Consider the following 22,263-nt stretch of genomic DNA (forward strand, 5'->3'; position numbering starts at 1 on the left):
GAGGGAGAGCCGGCTTGGCTCGGGGCGATGAAACAGGCAGCTCCGGTCCAATAATGAGACGCCGTCTACACATTTAGCAGGTAGCCTTTTGTGATGATGCATCACACGCTGAGCGCTACTCGAAAAGTGATAGAATTGCATCTGTTCATGTGAAAAATAAGTGCACGGCTAACCGTCTCAGACCACAGAGCAGCTCCGTGGATGACGATGCCGGGCGGTCCACCACTTCCAGACTGAAATAGCTCAACATCTATTGGATGGAATGACCCAAAATTTGGTTCAGACGTTCATGTCCCCCGCGGGAAGAATTGTATAAAGTCTGGTGATCCTTCCTCTGCTGCTATCATCAGGTCAAACATTTCACTTTGTTTTTTATTGTCAAATACCTGCAGAACTGAGCACATTCCCATCATCCTCACCTGCACTTTAAGTGCTGAGTAGCAAAAGTTAGCATGCTAACACGCTAAACTAGGATGGTGAACATCGTAAACATTACCTCTGCTAAACATCATCAGCTGGAAGCAGCTTAGCATGAGAATGTTAGCATTTAGCTCAAAGCTCAGCTCACAGAGCTCCTAGCATGGCTGCGCTCTCTTGAAAAGCTTCTTGCTACTTCCATTCGCTGCCACAGAGCGAGACCTGGAGGTTTTCCAAACTCTGACAAAAGGGATCGATCATCGGGATAAAAAGGACACCGTTTAGGGCTGAATCCACATTGGCCGATGGCAGAGCGAGCAGTGGTAATTTTACCCTTAAAAGACACTCTTGTTCTATGGAGGAGGGCAGATCAGACTGAATCTTTCTGTCTCCATATCTCAGTGGGAGGTGATTGTGGGTTTTTGTCCCCAGATTAGGGCGGGTATAGAGCTGGCTAATCCTGCCCGCTCCTCCATGTGGGAGTGGCGGTGGGGTGTCTTTGCTGCGCGGCCAGCCGTGGTGTAATGGGTGTGAGATTGGGCTTCGCACACGGGCACGCTCACTCACACACAGCCGGAGACGCACAACACAAAGTCTAGATTTGTTTCAGGATTAAAGGCATCACCTCAATGACTGACATAATGCCACAGGCATTCCCACGGTAACCCTGACGAGGCTGTCTGCGTCTGTATGTCTGAGCGTGTGTGAGGGCGTGTGTGTCGCCGTGTTTCTAGATGCTGCAGAAATACAGTGAGAAGAGAAGCAGAAAGAGGGCAGGAAAATGTGAAGATGCGCGTGCACGTATCCACACACGCACGCACGCACACACACACACACACTACTCATTCCCAGTAGAGAAGCAGCTGCCCAGGTTGGCAGGCCATGTCCCTCTCATTATGCTGGCCAGTCACTCGTGTCCTGGATCGCTCTCCCATGCTGCTGCTGCTGCTGCTGCTGGACAGGTACCATCTGACACACATTAGCCCGCTATTAATGACTTCTGCTGCAGCCATTATCACACACTTAGGGAGAAACATCCCCAGGGGTGCCATTTTTGCATCGACATGCGTTATGTATCCAGAGCAATCCAGTTTTCTCTAAAGTTCTGCAAGCAAAGCGATGCGTTTTGTGAAGGCAAGACTTGGTTTTGTTGTGAAAGCGCTTCACGGCCGCCTTCTCTTGTTTAGCCACGTGTGGCTCACCTCAAGTAGAGTCCGGGACGGCCGTGAGTTCCTCTCAGAGGTGACTCCTGAGGAATGTGGGGTGTGGCTACCGGACCTCCCACACCAGATCCATTGTTTATCCATGATCCCAGAGGGAATACCACTGTGATTAAGCTTAATCCTACAAGTCTGTGCACAAACAATACGAATACCGTCTGAGGAGCTGCAACACCAACAGCAGGTGTTCCACACCTTTCTTCTCTTGCTCGCGGTTTAGCTTAGTGTTTGATTTTCTGTCTGTCCGGGTTTACCCTCTAGTATACCCATAGAATGATGTTGCTAACAGCGGTCACGGTCAGCATCCCCTCATTTTGCCCCCTCCTCACTGCGATCACAGCTTCAGAAGGACAGGGGATTGAGAAGCATTCGTTTGTCACTCCCATAAAAATCTGAGTGCAAAAAAAACCCTGTTCTTTCATGTCTCGACCAAAATGAGTCAGAGAGCAACTTCACACGAAGAGGGTTGTTTTATTACTGAGCAGGTTGTTCCAGTTCGTAACTCACATACGCTCTGCAGACTATGCAGAGTAACATTAGCATTCAGTTGAAGGTGTGTTTTTGGCCATCTGATGAACGTCACCCTCCTTTTTAGCTCTGTTTTGGTCTCCACCAACTTCTGAGCAAAAACCTGGCTCTTATGCCGCTGAAAGCTCCACCGCTTTCACCTTTTAACTGTTGAGCAGGTAGAGGACAGTGGGTTTATCAAACTTTCTCAGCTGCCTGGCGGGAAACAAGACCGACGAGAACAGGAAGAGCGAGCTTAAACAGCTGTGTGGCCGTAAACCAAAACAATGAAGCCAAAGACGTTAAAATGCTTCGTGCAGCCGAGGGGAACCTCAGAGTAGGGTGATCATTCTCTGTATCACCATGGGGGATACGTTTTAAATATAGGCAGTCGTTTGACACATTGTTAATACAGCAGTAATAATTAGTGCAGCTTTAAACAAAGATGGTTGTCTTTCAGGGTACTTTTCCCCTGCTTCTTTTGCTCTGGCTGCATTTCTTGACTCAAACAAAACACAGTCCTACTGGAAAAGTCATTACCAAAAGGTTACACGCCCTCTTTTCCTTACATGAACATCCAGACCTCTATATATTCTATTTGGCTTCGAGACTCTGGTGTTGAAAACCTCATGTCCACTTTAAATTGCATGTAAAGATCTCACAGTGACTTACAGTGGAGCTCTTTACAACACTTTCACAGAAACAGCTTTTCAGCCTGCACTCAGTGGTTAGTCGGGCCATCACTGACTCAGAGACATTATGCTACACAGGCAGAAATCCCATTCCAATTTTACTGTGTACGCATGTGCGTCTGTGTGTTCAGTGCATTCATCCATGTCATCCAATTTCAATATTTAGGTGAACCTCCGCAGCTCTGCGGGCCTCCACGTTCGATAAATCTCTACAAAATCACCAGGCTGCATTTATTTTCCATTCCACCATAAAGAATGCCGAGTTAGCGAGAGCCCCCACGAGCGAGAGACAGATTGAAAAGAGATGGGTGGAGGGCGAAGACGGCAGCACACCGGCAGGGAAAGTTTTGTCCTTCATCAGCCCTCCATCCCTCTATCCCTCCATCTCATTAAGGATGGATAGATGATCAATAGGAGAGAAGCAGTGGAGGGGGATTAGGATTAGAAATCGATGGCTTTGTTTTCTTCAGCCTGCCAAAGATAAACACTGCCTTAAGACACTGACAACGCAACGCAGAGCCTTTCATGGCTTTTCATCGGTGTGTGAGAGGGCACCACATTCCCTGTGTGTGGACAGACAGACATCTGTTTGCAGCTTCTCACGCTGAGTTAAAAAGAGACGCTTCGATCCCTTCGCGAGATCGGGAGAATGAGGGGGGATGGGCACTGATCCAACTCAGCCGTGATCTTCTGCCGTGAAGCACAACCAAGACCCCGCTCATGTTTTGGAGATTTTTTTTTTTTTTTTGCTCTGTACATTGCGGTGCAGGAGCAGCTGAAACACACGTGTTGATCCGTGTGTGGGAGATGCAGCGCAGGTCAGGGATGACTGCCGGTTCACACCAAGTCACCGTTTCAAGGCTCTCTGAGAATATCTGGAGATGACTGATGAGGAGGTAGCATCATAATACGCTCGCTGATAACAGAAGTGATGCTCCTAAAAACCTGAGTGGGATGTAAGGAGTGAGGCAAGGCATTCTGGGTAGGTGAGGCTTCACCTCCCACACAGGGATTCAAAAACATATCCCCCTGCTTTGATCTCTCTCTCTCTCTCTTCTTTTCACGTGCGCACACACACAAACACACACACACACGCTGCACACTGGCCCTGTTTGTTGTGGCTTTCGCCCCTCTCTCTCTCCTTTGAAAGAACAAAGACATTTGTTTGTTTCCTGCAGATGAAAGCTCAGCTTTGCGACAGCCCATTTCACCCCAGGTACACATGCCGCCGCTCCATAATTTGTCTTCAAGTTCATGAAATCTTTTAAAAATGAGAACTAAAGAAGTGTGTCTTTATGGTCATTTGTATTTGCTGCTTCCTTACTTCATGCCAAGCTTTTTTGTCCGCGCTTTCTCATGATAATCACGATGATGCTGTTCCTATTCAGAGTCACAGGTGTCTAATGGCTATCCCAGCATGCACTTGGCAGAAAGCAGGAGGAGGAGCAGAAGCAAACTGATATGAAAAAAAAGACATTCATACCCAATACAGTCTTCTATCCTTCGAACGTGCATGAGTCTGGACTGCGGGGGGGGAATCAGAGCAGCCTCAAGTGGACGACAGGACCCTGCAGAATGCACGATGCCGCCATGACACCCTAATGTCCCATCAGTGCTCAGATAACAAGGCTGATGGTATTTTATAAAGACAAAAACCAATAATGTATCAGCCCATCACTGTCTGTAGCTCTCAGCCCTAAGCCCATTTCTATCTAATGAAGACGTAAATGTTTCAAAAGGAGTGATAAATGTATGCAATTGGTTTTATAAAAGGCTAAAAAATTGCTAACAACAGCTGGGCACTGTAGTTTTTAGCAGACGCTACTCAAACGGGAGTTGGTTGAGCATTTGTTGGGGACTATTTTCAGCTGCGGATTCATACATGCGCTGCTCTAGCGGGAAAACTGGTGCATGTGTGAGAGAGACTCAGAATAATTGACATTCATTGTAATGAAGTAACATGTCAACCAGTGTGGCTCACTGATGAGTATTTGGACAACAATGGAAGTCTGCAGCACAGAGGAATTAGCTGCTGTATATCACACTCTAATGTTTTCATCGGGTTTGTTGACAATAAGAAATAATTAGCCATATCCTTAAACGATTCTTTACCATAACGAATGAGTTGTACCACTGGACTGGTGAAGGAAAACCCTCCTGGTTGAATGTCAGGGAGACGGACTTGTGGAGGCAGGAGAAGGAACAGAGGGATTAGGTGTTTGTTTCTGTGTGTGTGTTTGTGTGTGTGTGTGTGCGTGTGGTCAGAGGTAGGACAAAGGACAAAAAGAGGGAGGGACAATTTCATTCCAGGACAATTGGGAAGGTGGCTGCTGATCCTTGTCCATCACACATTCCATCATAGCCCCTTCATGGCTGACTTGTCACTCTGAGTGACATTCGCAATTCTGGCTTACACATAAAGCACACGCACACACACGGCAATGCACGTGCACACACAGAGGAACACAATACATACACACTGCGCTCGCTGTAATATCTTCTTGTGGCCATGTCTGGCTACAGCTCTCACTTGATTGCACTTTATTGTACAAATTTCAGTGTTTTCCTTTTTTTGCATGTGTGTATATTGTGTACAGAGTCTGTCTCACTGCAGATAGCCAGCAAAGATCCTGATGGGCTGTTCTGACTGAAGCCATACAGATCTTTGTCTTTTTGATTCCAATGTATAAAAGCAAGGCAAAGGTAGATAAAATGTCAGCCCTGGTGAAGCAATCAACATTTATATCATTATATTTGTGTTAAAAAGTCAGTGTGATGTAAATATTAGCCTCCTTTTTATGGTCTATCAACAACACAATAAAATGAATTACAGCCTATAGACAGCTCATATGCTGGCATACGTCTTAGTGCAATTTCATTTTACTGTTCAACTGCGAGGCTTGAATTAATACTGCATGACAGTCCACTCAAGCTGTGGCAGGATGGAGCACTAAACTTTCTGAGACCTTGTGGTGCCATCTAGTGGGCAAATTATGCAAGTAACATAAGCTTAACCTGCAAAAGCTGGTTTATAAATCTGGTTATTTTAGAAAACTATTAAAATTCCACCAAAATCTTTTTTTTTTACACAATATAATCTTTATTGTCTTTTACACAGTGATCAGCTACAAACACTGTTGCCTTCAAACGGGCAGGTTAGCTTCAGCAGACCCAAATAATACAGTAATACAGTATGTTACAGCAGCGCTTTTCGACACAGTCAGGAAGTCTCATTGTGGTCAATCTTGTCGCCACAAGTATCATCATGTACAGAAGAAGGAAGGTTCTGCATGTGGCAGCAGTAGATTCATCTTCTCACGGAACAGTACAGAAAATTGAGGTTATTTCAGTTTAGCTCAGTTTGTTTACTTTCATAATGTGTGGTTAATCCAGTGTCATTAAAGACTGGGGTAGCTAGATTTCATTTTTCTCGCACAGCCAACATGCTTATAGCTGGTTCAGACTTTCAGGGACTATAACAACAAATGGAAGTTACACCTTTTGACAATTTGACAAATAGGCAGGACAGAATCATCTTACACTAACATGTCTCCCAATCAAACACCAATATGCATGCAAACACATGCACGGACAGAGACATAAGAGCACGTACAGACTTACATGCATGTGTTTAAGCACAAACACACACACTTCATCTACAACAATTTACAAAAGACCATTAGATTCATTTTTTTCCTTCAGTTCTCTCTTGATCTCTTGGTCCTAAATCCTGAAAAGGTGTAAAATGCATGGTTGCTATATTGTCTTAACTCTGCTTCAAACATTTGGTATTTACTCAATGAAATGCTCTGTATGGTTTTCTTAATGATTACAAGTGACCCAAATATCAAAAACAGTTATGAAAATGAGTTTGTCAATAAGGCATTTTGAACAGAACCATTCACAGTCAGATAGAAGTTTTCTTAAGTGGACCACCACACACCACTGAGCAGACAGAACCCTGTGTACACACCACACACAAAACATTACTGGAGTTTGAGTTTTTCCACGACAACTGGTGACAAAATAACAAAACACATACGATTTCAGAAGACTGCAGCCACATGATAAAGTGCTAAAAATAATATTATATACAGCTTTGATGCACCCCTAAATAAAAATAAATGCGCGAATCAACTCCGAAGTAGTTGAAGTAGCATTAGTCAAAAAGAGAAATCAATAATGTGTACGTCCATATTGCATAGCCAGAGCTGGCACAGTGCAGCGTGACTCACGAACACGAAAAACCTAAAAACAGCAGGCGGCAGCGGCAGCAGCAGCAGCACTGCAGTAATACCTGACTCAACAGCCACCACGTCCTTCACAGTGCCTCTCAGCAGACTGATTTCATCTCTGCCTGATGTCAATCAGATTGTCCAGGAACTGATGATTTTTTTTGTTTTTTTGCATAATACTTTGATAGTTATAAGTTTGTTTGACTGCATGAGTGTATGCATGTATTGTATTGTTGTATACTTAAATGCCTCTATAAGTTCATTCCTTTAGTCTGTGTTGGCAAAGCAAGCTTCCACATGCAGTCTGGGCAACCAGCACTAATTCTCATAGTGTCCTGGTGGCTTTGCTATCAAAACCTCACAGCTTCTGTATATGGAGACAGCCTCTGGCTCCACCCGTCACTGCTGTCTCCACTGTGAGTTACTGAAAGAGCACAGAGACACATGAAAAGTGGTAAGTAGGAGAAATATTAACATGAGAACAGAAAGTATGTATACTGTACACTTATTCATCTCTGTCCTTTGAATTACTGATAAATAATGACAGAACTGTACACTCACTGTCTCACTCTCCCCATCTGAGCACCTTCTGGACCCTGAGCTGCAGTGCAGAGGAGAGTACACCCAGCTCCGATCCTCCTGATTCTGCTGTTATCGCATACAGCCAGCAGAGGGCGGCAGCAGAGGACAGGAGACAAGAGGAGAAAGCTGTATATATAGATAGTACCCAGAGTGTGAACAGTTTAAAGGTACAATGTGTAAGACTTGGCCTCCTGTCGACGACTGCTCCAGACAAACAGGGGGCAGCATATCACCAGAGTGACAACTAACTGCTGCTCACGAGACTCTTTGCTGTGGCCGGAGCTGCTGGCTTCCATTAGCTAGTTAACTCAACCAGGACTCTTACTCCGGGGATGATGAAGACATGGTAGGAGGGGACAGGAGAGGTGATATCCCAGAGAGCAGTGGGAGAAGGGTCATCAACTGTGTGGAATAGCAGCATGTAGAGCTGGAATATTTTCACAATTAACAATAATTAATTTTACAATTAAGCTCATCTTAGATCGGTTAAAAAGAGAGAAACTTGAATTCAGAAGATGTAGGGTTGTATTGTTATGTTTGATAAGGAAAATAGGTGTAAGAATATTTCCTGTTTTGACATTTTGTTCAAGTTTTATTCATTTAGTAGACTAAGAAACTACAGGGGGCTATACTATTGGACTATCACCTCTTGAGGTACAAAGTGGTATTTCAAGACAGGATGCTGTTTTCAACTAGATATCTCTGCAACACAACACATAGACATCTTTGAAATAATGTCAGAACTGTTACTTTTTCGCATTCTGGCCATATCTTACACATCGCACCTTTAAAGCTGCCCAGTGCAGCTTCGCATGATGGAGCTTCAAACAGCATCAAGATGAGTTTTTCAGCTGCCCACAGTGGGCTCAGTGATTGCTCATTCCTGGGAAGATTTTCTTTTTGGTTCTTATGTTTTAAAGTATCACTTCCTCTACATGGAGATGTGTCTGAATCTGCAGTTTAATTTGAGGAAAACAAGGAGAATTTACAGTGTCTCAGTTAGAAGGGCTGACGTATTGTGGATATCCTGGCTAAGATTGGTGTCATTTCACTTTAAAGACCCTGAAATAATATTTCGTCTATCAGCTTCTGACGACAGATGGGCTCCTCAATAAACATGTAATTTTCTGCCAGCGTCAGAAGACTTTTGGTTGTTTCACATCAGAGATTTCTGCATGGTTTGAAGTGGGCGAGCCTGAGTGATGTCACATACTTCTGTGCTCTAATCAGAGTTTACAAACATTTGAATCAGACAGTGTGTGCTTATGCTGCCAGCATCAACTCCCATCTGGCCATCCCCTACCTAAACAGTCCAGAGTTTTTCACAGTGAAAGTCTAATGAATAATTTCTAAGAATGCTTCATTTTTTCCAAACTTTAACCTAATTTCTGCTTATTTAGTCATGAATATTTCATGTTATAGAGAAATACTAAATATTTGAAACCGCCTTTTCAGGGGCTTTAAAATGGCCCAAGTGCAGCTTGAGTAAACAGGTGACACTAATCAGCTCCTCTGTGCTACCTGAGCACTATGGGACAGAAAGCTTGAGGGATCACAAAAAGCACAAAGCCAAAACAAGCCACAGTTAACTAACTCTGAAATGAGCATTTACTGGTAACCTGTCACATAAAGATGCATGCTCCATTTAAATGCACACGATGGCCCTTCAGAAGCTGCAGTTATTAATATGCAATGTCTTTTTTCAGACTTTAACACTAAATAAGTCATGACAAATGCACCGTGGCTTCATTTTTAAGAACTTCTGAAGATCCAGACGCAGCTGTGCTTGTGACAGCCCCAGTGGAACGGTGACCAGCAATGTGATGGTACGTGGAACAAATGACTCTAACTACTTTGGTAGTGACTTACATTGTAACTTGAGCTAGAGTTTAGCTTACGACGGCCAAGAACTGGAGAGTACACCCAATATCTGCCATCTGCATACTGATGGATGGACACACACACACGCAGATGAACACACAAATGCATACATTGTGCACACAGGAAATAAAGTCAATGAATTACACAATGGAGGAGAAAGATGAGGGAAGAGATGAGAGAAGCAGCCATGGAAAGAAAGGAAGAAAGGAAAGAAAATGGAAAATGGAGACTGAATGCTATAACATAACAAAAAAATTCACACAGAGAGATTATTATGTATAGCTGTGAATGACACTGACAGGGCGCATGAATGCAGATTGCTAGATATAAATACATCATGCTGTGCAGGAAAGACAACCCCAGTGTCTTGCTGATGCATTCGGAAGCATGAACTGTGACCGGCGGCAGCCTCATGCTTTGGAAAAAAGCAGTACGGACAGCGAGCGGCCTGTAGTACGTGCACGCTGCAACACACACACACACACACACACACCTCACCATCATAGCTCTACCACGCTGTCCTGACTGGGCCACTGCAAGAGACCCAGTAGATCAAAAAAAATAAAATAAAAAAACAGAAGAGGAAACACGATCTTTACTCTCTGGAAGAGCCCTGTTCACAAAACAACACTGAAGAGAGCTTCCTGCAGTGACCTCATACATTACATCCTTAACTGAAACATTCAAAATAATTCCAAACTAAAAGCAAAGCACCAACACATGCTTGGGGACTTACAAAGTAGATGTCAGACACCGGCACCTCCCCATCCAGAGAGTTATGGCTGCTGGACACAGACAGCTGATTGCATGATGCACGCGGCGCCCGCTGAGGCACCTGGGGGCTCGGAGGCTGGGAGGAGGGAGGGGTCGAGGGGAAGTGGTGAGAGGAGTGAGGAGATGCAGGGCGGATGGGAGTAAATGCTGAGGCAGGAGGGAGGGCGGACGTGTTCGGAGCTGAAGTGAGGAGTGTGGACTGTGCAACTGGATGAGAGACTGGAGAAGAAAGAGTGGAAGACTGAGCCGCTGTGGGAGAGGTGAGTGGTTTGGTGGATGGACGGATGGATGAAGTGAGTGTGGAGGATGACTGGCCCGCTGACTGAGCAGCGGAGGAGGAAGATGTGAAGGAAGGAGGAAGAGTGGTGGAAGAATATGCAGGGGATGTATTAATAGCGGGAGAGGTGGATGAAGCGATGACATGGGGTTGAAGATCAGGTGACAGGTGGCTTGGGGACGTCATGTCTGTCAGCTGTGTGAGCTCTGTGCTTTTTGGGATTTTACTGTATGAAAAACAAAGAACACAGTTAAAATACTGTTACACAGGCAGCTGAGGACATTATGCTAGTACAGCATTGCTGGATATGTGTATACCTGAGCTCCACCTCCACTGTTATGGTGTCCTGCTTTTCCCCATGAACAGCAACTTTCTGTGACCTGAAAGTGCACAGGAGGATACCCGGTGTGATATCAGCAGGGGAGGTACAGAGCTCACAGTGCAGTGTTTTGACAGTATATTGTCATTTTAGATACATCACTGTATATTAATGCAATTATTCTCACCTGGCCACACTTGGGGAATGCATTTGCCTCCTGTAGCGTGGGTGCTCTGGTGTATCGAAAGGGGTGGTGGGTAAGGAGTTGTTAGAGGAGAGCGTGGTAGCGATAGAGGCTGTTGTAGCATCTTCAAAGGATGGCGGAGTGCAGGGTGGTTCTCTCCCTAATATGCATAAATAACCAAGAAACCAAGACATATGAAAAGACAATGAAATATATGCAAAATACTGTGAAAACAAGCAAGAGAATTTATTTGCTTTAAATCAGGCAAAATCAAATGAAATATAAGTATGTCCTTTAAACCTTTCATTGTCAATCGTACAACACTACACCTCAGCCAATCAGATGAGGCCTGCACTTTAAGCCCCTGCACTTTTAAGTTTGGCTTTCTACCACGACTTTTCCTTCATTCAATGACATTCTGTTTTTATTACGCCACTGCTTTTCTTAAGAATTTTATCTATGAATATCTAGTCTTGATGTGTTATACTTTTACTTTGATTCGGTTCCTATTGCTACTAAACTGCTGCTGCACTTCTATTTCTCCACAGGGATCGATAAAGGCTCGCTCTAGTCCAATTAAAGAGAAAATGGAGCTCTCAGCTGCAATAAATTGAAGCTAATAGTGTGCAAAGTTCAGAGAGACACAATGGGAAAACCAGCACTCACCAGTTATTTTCTACTGGTTTATTCAACATCAATAGTACGTTGCATACGTACGTACGTTTGATGAGGGCAGCTAGCTTTCATAAACACTGATGACGGCTCCTGGTCAAACAGTCCTATACCACTGGGCATATGTGTTTGACATTAAGCATCCCATCCTCCTAATGAGCCCTGTGTGTAACATGTATGACTGTGGACTGATGGTGTTTATAAGAAGTAAACTACCGTTGTCCTCCAGCATAGGGAAGCTGCGAGCTCCTCGTAGGTTCTCCAAGTTGTCCAGGTTTTCCTGCCTCTCATCACTCACTGAGGGACGCTGCCCAGCAGAACCTGTTCCAGCACTGGACTTGGACATGGAGAGAGCCCCTCGTCCTCTCTTCGATGGAGATGATCGCAATGCTGTGGAAGCAAGGGATAGTTTAAATGCACTCTCATTCCAAAAGATAAAATGTCACGATAATCAACATAAAGAAACACAAAATAATGCCTTATAGGCATCAAACACAACAAACAGTGTATGGCTCAAGCACAGTTGTAACTCACAGCAGCTCTTCTTGAAGACAATGGTGCTACAGAATTTGTAGAACCTCTCAGCATAGAAACCAGGTCTGTGAACTGACACTGTGTCCTGTGGGGGGTGGAGGCAGCAATGGAAAATCGAGTCAGAGTGAAGGCAGGATCTTGCACTTATTATACACAATGGCAATGTGCTTACACCTATTACATAAATGCCAAATAAAGGGACAAAATAAGGCAAAAACAAAATTTAATGTGGTTTGATGAGGTTTGTTTTACTTAGTTATGGATTGTGGCATAACAGCTACGTGAAATGTACCCACCCCGTCATGGATGAGGGACTTCCAAGAGTGCTCCAGTTTCTTTATCATTCTGTCGGACAAGACAATTAAATTATTCAGACACACTCATTCAGTGACTTACTGTTGTAACCTGGCAACTTGCAATGTTAATGTGCATTTTAAGAACTCGATTTCATGCTACGCACGAGTTGAAACAAGTAGATCCACACACCAAGTAGCTTGTGTTGGATTTTAATGCTGATAATTCTGTGACGTTTCAAGCACAAGGCTCTTCCTAAGAACATCTCATAAATATAGAGTCACCACCTTACATACCCATAATGCATCATACAAGCACATGTGACATGCCACACTTGTGGTCAATTAGAAGTCAGAAAATGAGTTCCAATGATCAATTTCAATTATCGTTTCTTAATGCTACACACCACACACATTTCTTATGTCCACACTATTGTCCTGACAATAGCTGTTGTGTACCTCCTCAATTTGTACTTATTCATAGACAGCATGACATGTCTGGGATTGTTTTTTTTTGGTGACCTCTCTCCATCTTTTAACATTCCTTGCAGATATAAAATGCCTGGATTACTGTAAGCCTAAAACTAATCATTTCCTGACTTTGAAGCCAGAGAAAAATCCAACTTTGTCATTTAAAGTGTCCTAAAGTGTCCAATGAAAGGCAGACTGAAATGACAAGTGCAACCTTAAACAGTACCTCACTCTGACGAGGCTGTGGAGGTTTAAGGTGATATGTAGAGCACTTCATACATCAGGATATATTATTATTAAATTATTTTTTTAGAAAAACATTTTTACACTTTGACTTCATTAGTGTAAAAATATGATGACCTTGTCAGACAAGTGGTAGCCAATTGGACAAACACAAGCAGTTTTCTGATGTTTAGTGTTGACAGGCCCTATTCTTTTCTCCATTTTTACTGAAGAATATAAAATGCTGGTGGATCTGACAAAGAGCTGTGAAGAGCTCTTGATTTGTAAAACAACCTAGTAAATTTCACTGAAAATCTGGCCCAGTGGCATATAGTTTCAAATGCAATGTCAAAACTATTAAAGTATTAATTTACATTACATTACATTACATTATTACATGGCATGTTTAACCTTTCATTTTCTGGTTCCTACCTGTAGGACTGCAGGATGTCAATGATTCCAATGAACAGCAGCAAACGCTCTCCTTTCCCACCCACAGCTGGAATACCACCCATACTACAGACAGACAGGAGAACATTACCATCATTTGTAAAAGTAATGAATGATAAGAACACTATAAAATGGTGACTTACGTGTCATCGTGGTCCAGTGTGTCCCTGCACGTGGAGCCTCCCTGTATGGACTCCATCGCAGTGGAGTACAAGGCTCTCTGAGCGGCACGCTTCTTTTCATCCCCGCCTCCTGCAGGTGAGCCCTGAGCCTGACGCTCTCGCTCTGCTTGGGTCTTGTTGTGGACCCCCAGCAGCAGACTGTAGTCCATAATCTTAAAACTTTCCAAAACCTGACGTGAAACACATACATGATATTTCAAAACATTCACCAAGCTCCTGAGAAAACTTACATTTTTATGTATTATGTATGCATTTTTGTATGTATTTACAGCCTGAGGCATGGCAAACACTGACCTCTTTCTCCCTCTTCTCTTCCTCTCTTCTTTTATCTATTCTTTTGCCTTTTAATTGCTCTGTAAGTCCTCTACTCTTTATTTATAGTACACTTCTCAGCAAATAGTCAAATAGTTTATATGTGGCTGGCTGTGCTGCTTTGATAAGATAAAATAAAAGGTACAATGTTAATCTACATCTACAAACTACTGTTCATCCATCTCCTCCCTCTTCTCTTTCTCACCAGACAGTCTCTCTGCAGAGTTTTGACCAGAGCGCTGTATGTGTCCTGGTCCAGAGTGAGGCCCTCAGGAACATCACTCAGAAAGTCCAGGTCTTTAAAAGTGGGTTTGGACTTCTCCCTTTCCTTCTTGGATGCTCGCCTCTTGTATGTGGAGCCCTTCAGATCAAACTTGAGGTGCATGCGCACAGAGCGTGGTAAAATGTTGTTCATCACAACAACTCTGATGTTCTTGCCCCCACACTGGACGCAGTAGAGGCCAAAAAACTTTGGCAGCAGGGTCCGGGGGTTCTGGTTCAAGTTCTGGAGAGGGTTATTCATGCAGCAGACGTAGGGAAAGAGACAGGGACAATTAAAGAAATAGGTACATTATTTGGTAATAAAGCACGCAGTCCGTGTGTTTCAGCCCCGGTAGCCTGCACCTGCCACACAGCGTGACCCATCCACAGGTCTCAGCCCATTCTTGTGTCTCTGCTGTGTGCATGCTTAACCTGTTAAGGAGTACTTAGCCCGGGCCTCGGTCACGTACAACCTCTCTGCTCAGATCTATTACAAAGTCACCTGCTGGCGTCACTGCTGACCAGGCCCAACACCAGGCGGCGGATAAAGAGGATGAAGATGACAAGAGGTTTCAGCTCTTAAGCATGCACTCATGTACACAAACACCCCACGCCCACACACCAAAATCACTATTACAAAACATACGGCAAGGTTAAGTAGTAAAATTAAACAATTTCTGATATCTGCAGATTAAAAAATACCAGTTTCCCCAAGTTTTTAGCTTTTTGAATACTTAATACTAAAAATATGTATACACGTTTCAGTATGGAATATTTTATGATAATATAACTCTTGCAAAAATTTGGAAACAGCTATTAAATCCATTCTTTTGAGGGAGGGACTCGGTTTGACTTACCATATAATATCCAGGAAGGAGTTTCTGTAGAAACTCAGCCTCTTTGTGCTGAACAGTTTTGATGATGAACTCGTCATCGCGGGTTACGTAGAATATGGAGCCACTAGCTCCTGGATTTGTGAGCTCGATCAGTGGCTCGTTACACAGAGAATACTAGACAGAGCAGAGAGATAGAGGAACAAAGATTCTAATATAAGCTGGTGTCTCACCTCAAGTCTGACATATCTGACCCGCAGCTTGAAAAAAGACAACATGCAACAGCCATAGAAACAGATTTTATTCATTCTTAAGCTTTCTCTGCCTGTTTGTTTCTGAGTTTGTAATTTCATCACAAGTTTAACACTTTGTAGATGCTGCAGGGCTGCCTAGCACTGTTAATGCTGTATCCAATAGAGCTTTCAAACAGCCACCCAAAAGACTAATATATCTACCCACTCACAGGGCATTGCTCATCAGCAGCAAAAAGGGAACTTGTTTTAAAGTGCAAGTGTGCATACTCTACTGAGTACAAAAAAGAAAGGCGTGGGTGGGAAGAATTACACATAGAGAGGAGTTTAAGTTGTACATTTTGACATTTACACCTTAATGTGGTATTAGTAACTGCATGTTACTTTCACCCACTGATGCTGAATGCCATGTGCACTATCAGCACCTGTGTTAAACTGAGGTGAACCGTATTAAACATTAAAACTCCAATAGCATCAGTGGTCTTAAATTCATACTGAATATCTTACAGTGAAGTCGAGCCATTAAAAACTTTGTATAAAATGAAGTCAGTTCATTTGTAAAAAACAACATTTTCTGAGGCTTAGTCAGTGCAGTGCACTCACACTGGAACTCCAGCACCAACACAAACACATACAGACACAAACAGAAATTACTCTCTGACTGTCTGCCACCACTACTTGGAGTTTAAAAAAGAAAGCTTTAGTCTGCTAATCTCCCTCTGGCACAGGCAGAATGTGAGCTTAAACGTACATCTGAGATCACTCTACGTCTCAGTGTGTGTGTGTGTGTGCGTGTGTTTGTGAGCTGCCTGCCAGCCTCACATGCAAAATATGTGAGGGCATGTACAACTTTTTTTGTGTGTGTGTTGTGTGTGTTGGCATGTACCACTCAGGGCAGGGGACATGTTTTCGTTGATAATGCCACTGATCATCTATCAAATGCTTTCAGAGAGAACTTTACACAAATCTATATTAAGGAAATGATCATATCTTACTGTGTTATTACACTGATATCAAATGAAATGTAACAAGCAAGAGAAACAAAACAGATTTTTAGATTTCTGACCAGACAAACTAAAGTAAATAGATATTGTAGTTTGCTGCTATAATGCCGTTTTTATTATGGCTTTGCTATTAATAATAATGAATTAAGCAGTGCTTTTCACTCTATTACACATTAAACATGTTCCATGTTTATATATGCAATTCAAATTAAAAGCTATTAAAATATTATTAGATCTTTCTTTTGGTGGTCACAGACAAGGAAACTGTAATAGAAGTTACTGTTTCCTGTTGATAGCAGCTGTTGGAAATATATGATATCACATACACTCTAGTCCAACTATGCCATGTCAAATTACAATGAAATTTACATCATGAATTGGCAGGTGTTGACCAGCTCAATAATATGACAACTAAAGAGTAGGGTCCTAACAAATAGGTTGACTATCAGGTGTTTTGATGGAATTAATTATGCACGATGTGTAAATGTTTGCTTCTCTGCTGGTGCTGCACCTAACAGTAAACATTTCACTTTACAAGACATTCAAATACTCATCACAGGTCATCAGAGAACATACTGTAAATATCTCACCAGGTAGTCATCTGGTCGGATCCCAAAGAGCTCTCTGAAGTAACGGAAGGCCACAGGGGCGTAGGTTTTAAACCTAAAGTCTGGGTAGTGGTGGGCTGGAGTGAGGTTACTGCCTTCGCTGCATGGAGCAAGATGGGAACAGGAAGAGTAAAAGAAGATAAAACATTAGATTCTGTACACACACATGTCCACGTAAGTAAACATCCACGCAAAGAAACGCACCTGGGGAAGAAGATGCTTTCCACCACATAGAAGTCCTGCATCAGCACATCTCTCTCAGGCTTGGAGCTGAGGTTGCCGACAGTGTATCCAATACCCAGCTGGATGGCCCCTTTCAAGGCAGAGGAGGTGGTCTGGAGGCGGGGAACAGAGAAAAGAACAACAGAGTGAGGGGTGGGTGGGAAGTAAACGGCGAAATCGTGATACCAAGCACATCTAAAAAACTATATATAAGACAAAAGGCTAAGATAAATAGAGAGACAGATGAAGAGGAAAAGCCTGCTTGCCTTCTTGTATGTTGTCTCTCCAGAGGCATCCACCCTCCTGTGACCAATCTTCTTCTCATGGGCAGCGCCCACTCCAAATGGGGACGGCATCTGTCGCAGTAACAGAAAAGGGAAATGCAAATGTTTACGTGATGTATGTACTGCTCTATTGTTTTTTGTCGCATTAGAGGTCATATGGAATTGAACCATGTCACAAACCAATACAGATGAGAGAAGGGAAAGAGAGGAAGACAGCAACAGAGACAAGTGGGACAGATAGGTATAGTGTGAAGTAGCCTCTCACCTCTGTTATCTGAGCCCTCTTAGCTGAATCTGTGGAGGGAGAAGATGCAGGAGAATTTGGGTTGAGAGGTGTCCACATTGGTACATTATTTAGCGTGATTTAGCAATGAATGTTTCAGCAGAGAAAGCCAACTTTGACATCCGGCTCAAATTTGGGTTGGTATTTGTTACTCAGACAAATTTGAGCCATCATAAGGAGTACATGATACAGCACAATCGACTCAACCTTTCATCAATGCATACATTTTCATTTTCATTGATTTACTTTACCATTCAGCAACAATTTCAACCAACCATTTATCAACCACCAATTTTTTTACAAGGATCATTCAAATATCTTGAAGTGTACAGAAAAGTAGAAATTTGAAGTGCTGTACAACTTCATCTGCTGAGCAAGATTATCGAAAGCTCCAGAGCAGTTTCTTCTGGATGTTGTGGGAGGATTGCTTTAAGAAAATTTGTCATACTTTTTTGGCAACACAAATTTAATTCAGCCTTTCTCCAAATAAATTGGTGGTCAACTCACCAGCAGAAGAGTTCAGTGCCTACAGGTTGCCAATTGTTTGATAATCCAGAAAACCTGACATTCAGCAGTCAGACCACTGCAGAGTGCAGTCACTGTTTTCTATTCCTGGATCAGTGAGATTTGTACTGAGAAGGTAAAACACTATTGGATTGACTTCCTCCCTAATCTGAGTGCTGTCATTGGCTGAGGTCTCCAGATCACACCACCAACCAATCAGACATGAGGATTAGGAAGAATCTTTCCCACTGACATGAAGGACGCAACTTGACTGTTTGTGTCTGTGTATAAAAGAGGAGGCCCGAGCTGGAAGGAAAGAAGTGTATGGGAAAAGGCATAGTTCATAGAACTTCACAGTGCTATGAACTACTTGGTTTACACCATCAGGCTAAATGTCAGGTCATGTGAGGGTGAAGATTAAGACAGTGGATCTGTTAGAGTACGGATAATGAATCTTTAAGCCATGTTAAAGTTCAACACACTGTTGCAGAGTTTGCCGTCACAGCGGCCCGACAGAACACAATAATAGCTGATGTACAACACAATACATAATAATACTAATGACTTCTCATTGTTGGGTCAGTAGTAGTAGTATGGTCCTCTGGAGCCATGCACTCATACACCACTACTCTGACTTTAGCTGCTAAACAATGGCGACTACATTAATAACAAGACTTAGAGGCTACAGCTATGAGGCTCTGCGAGGCTTTACTTAACCACAGTGATGCTTTCAGCTAAATGCTAATATCAGCATGCAAAAAGGCTGACAATGACAGGTAGAGGTACAATGTTTACCATGTTTACCATCTCAGTTTAGTAAGGTAGGATGCTAACATTTCCTAATTAGCACTAAAACAAAGTACAGCTGAGGCTCAGGCTGATGGAAAATGTCAAAAAGCACTGGATAAACCAGACTTCTGACCTGATGACAGCAAGGACAAGTCAGAAAATCAATAGATTTCTTACAATTTCTCATGAGGGAGACATGAATATTAGAGTATTTCACTCAAAACCACATTTGTGAGCTTTATGGTGGCCCGAGAGGAAAGGTCAGGGGAATCACTGAGTCTGAATGAATGTTTGTAGCTACTAAATTCTACAGCAATCAATCCAATACCTGCTGAGACATTTCAGTTTGAACCAAAGTGGTGGACTGACTGACAGAGTGACATCACCATCGATGATGGTATTTGGATGATCATATGGCATGACTTATAAATCAAGAAGTGAAAGAGAGAATAAAAAAGAACGTTTTTGGTGCATGGAACAAACTTAAGAAAAGACATAGACAAATTGGACTGCACAAACAATGGAAAAATGAATAAATTAAAAAACATGACAACAAACTTCAGCATGCAGAAACACAAACTAAGATAAGTGGATCGTCATAATTTCCTTGTTTCTTTTGTGCTTTTTATGCAGTGACAGGACACACACGGCTGGCCACACCTGTAACCTGCAGATTAACGCTGCATCAAAGCCTGTCTGACAGAACAATGAGAAGGAGTATCTGCACACACAAAGAGTCTCTGCAGGATTAGGGTCAGTCCAGAATAATGTGCCACTGAGCTGCAAGCAACAAACAGGACAAAGTCGCTGTAGCATGTCTGATTACCATGTGAGAAACAGGCTACCTGTTTGTTTTGAATCTGTTGAAACATTAAGGATTTACTGAAATCTTACTCGATTCTCCTGTAATTAACATTTTGTGTCTATGTTAAGAGAAGTATGCTTTAAGGCCTGTGTGTGAGTCATGGTAAAGAGGATTAGATCTCTCCCTTAGCTGAAAAAGTGGCGGCCTGTTGCTATGACATTAATGTGACACTAAACACAGGAGTAGATTTTTATGCCCCGAGGCTCTCTGCACACAAGTATAATCTGGTGGACTTAATGATAGTCATCTGTGCACAAACATCCAACGTACTGTGACTGCATATACATGAGCGTGCACATGCAAAGACGGCTTGGCCCCGCTGAACTGATTACAACCACATGTGCTTGCTTGCTTTCACATTTACACATAAATATCATAAACCTGTCATGTCGTATTTGTAGCCTTGACATACACAGCAATACTTGGAACTGATACCCGCAAGGGATTAATGTGTGGTTTATGCTATAATTCCATATGAGATTATGTAAAGCACTCTTCAGATTTAGCTGGGAAGAGGAAGAGAGAGATGGTAAGAATTAGGAAGCGAGATAGAGGCTGCAGAGAAAAATACCACAGCATGTGTGGTGGCTGCTGCACATACAAATGACTACTGTATGTGTGTGTGTGTGTATGCTCCACAGGTAAACAGCTCCGCACTCACTCAGGTAAGATGTTATATTTACCCCACAGCTCATCTTTACCAGGTCTAGGGGGACTGTGTGCACACATCCCTAATGTGCACCTTGTGTTTGTGCCAGCCTGCAGTGAGCCACTGACACCATGAGCCATTCCCAACAGAGCAGCAGTGGCTTGAATCTTGACACTCTTATCTAACCAAGCAATTTATTATTCATTTCCACAGTTTAGGTTCCTCGAACTACAATATTCTGTATCTGCTTTGGAGGCAAATATTTTCCCCTCTAGTCTTTTAATTCAATCTACCTAGCCATATTCACATATGACTGAATGGTAGGATGGTGCCCACTTCAGTGTAACTTCTAGCCCCAGTGCACCTGCTGTCGCCGGCAGCTGGGTCTGAATAAACCCAAAACGATGGGACCATTTGAGGACTTGTCGTTAAAAGACCACAGATGACTGTCAAGCTAGCCAAAATATATACGAACCGGTGTCCCCCAGGTCAAGCTGTAGGCAGAGGCCGGCGGCCGCTTCCTCACTCGTGCTCCCGTCATCCCCGGTTTCCGCAGTCCTGCCGTCCATCTCCCGGACGGTTCCTGACGACGCCGCGCAGCCGTACCCTCAGTGAGAACAAGAATGGACGGTTTGCGCTCCGAAGCAATTTAAAAACCCTGTCATTTCGTCATATTTGTCATTAACTGCTAGAATTACACACTACATAACTCCATGGATGTGTATTAGTCGCCGTAAAAATGCATACGCCACGACGCGTTCAGAGCCAGCGGTGCTGATCATCACTGCCGCTACAGTGCGTCATCAGTTGCACGCAACGGCTGATGCGCGTGCCACCACAGCATCATCTTCTTCCTGAGCTCACGAGTGACCGTTTAACCGTTAGCCATCACCGCAAAGCCAGGCAGCACAGCAGGCTGTGCGAACAGCACACCTCCCGCATGAGAGAAGCCATTTGTGACTTTATTATAAGGTTCTGCATTCAATGGGGACGGTCACAAGCCCAGCATATGAATCACAAAAATAGTTAGGAAAATAGTTGAACACTTAAGACATGAAGAGGACAAAAGTCACGAGGAAACGTGTTTAAGATTTTATGTTACCTCTTCTCGACTTACGTGTCAGTCAGCCTATAAACAGCAACAACTTTCCAAAAAAAAAAACCTCTTTGAAAACTTTCTCGACTACGGCAAGCAACCTAGGTCACTATCATAGAGAACATGCCCCACTATATCATTGCCCATTCACTGACTGACGTCCAAATTTTTAGATTAGAGGATTTAAATTTTTGATTTTTTTTTTTTAATCAAGTCTAGTTCTCAACCCATGTTTTCTTTTCCTGGCAGAAATTATTTCAGAAGTATTGCAGTAAGACGCAGTAATTTACAACCTGCATCTACATGTTAGTGCTGATATTTTCCAGGTCTACATTTTCCTGTTAATTTAGTACACTTGTTTAATTAAATCCTATAGTACTACTAGTCAGT

At 43.1% G+C, this 22,263-nt stretch overlaps 1 protein-coding gene across 1 annotated transcript; it reads right to left on the reverse strand.

Moving 5' to 3' along the window:
* Nucleotides 1-5,951: 5,951 nt before the first annotated feature.
* LOC121614719 (phosphatidylinositol 4-phosphate 5-kinase type-1 gamma-like) lies at nt 5,952-21,346 on the reverse strand. The gene is made up of 18 exons (XM_041948738.1): nt 21,253-21,346; nt 17,953-17,981; nt 17,670-17,759; nt 17,386-17,516; nt 17,164-17,281; nt 15,343-15,495; nt 14,430-14,729; nt 13,874-14,082; nt 13,713-13,796; nt 12,591-12,639; nt 12,295-12,379; nt 11,977-12,150; nt 11,092-11,248; nt 10,903-10,965; nt 10,271-10,811; nt 9,523-9,597; nt 7,633-7,719; nt 5,952-7,495 (listed from the first exon to the last, which is right to left on the reverse strand). Exons 1-18 carry the CDS (start codon nt 21,344-21,346, stop codon nt 7,493-7,495), a joined length of 2,442 nt encoding a protein of 813 aa, XP_041804672.1. The 3' UTR covers nt 5,952-7,492.
* Nucleotides 21,347-22,263: the final 917 nt, after the last annotated feature.

The sequence above is a fragment of the Chelmon rostratus genome, chromosome 12 (genome assembly GCF_017976325.1).
Source record: "Chelmon rostratus isolate fCheRos1 chromosome 12, fCheRos1.pri, whole genome shotgun sequence".
NCBI lineage: Eukaryota > Metazoa > Chordata > Actinopteri > Chaetodontiformes > Chaetodontidae > Chelmon > Chelmon rostratus.

Bases quoted from the DNA above. Each gene is read 5' to 3' on its own strand.
- LOC121614719 (XM_041948738.1), bottom strand. From the start codon at position 21,346: ATGGACGGCAGGACTGCGGAAACCGGGGATGACGGGAGCACGAGTGAG. The intron at 17,760-17,952 runs GTGAGAGGCTAC...TTACTGCGACAG, and splicing joins AGAGGGCTCAGATAACAGAG to ATGCCGTCCCCATTTGGAGT. The intron at 15,496-17,163 runs GTGAGATATTTA...TGCTCTGTCTAG, and splicing joins TCCGACCAGATGACTACCTG to TATTCTCTGTGTAACGAGCC.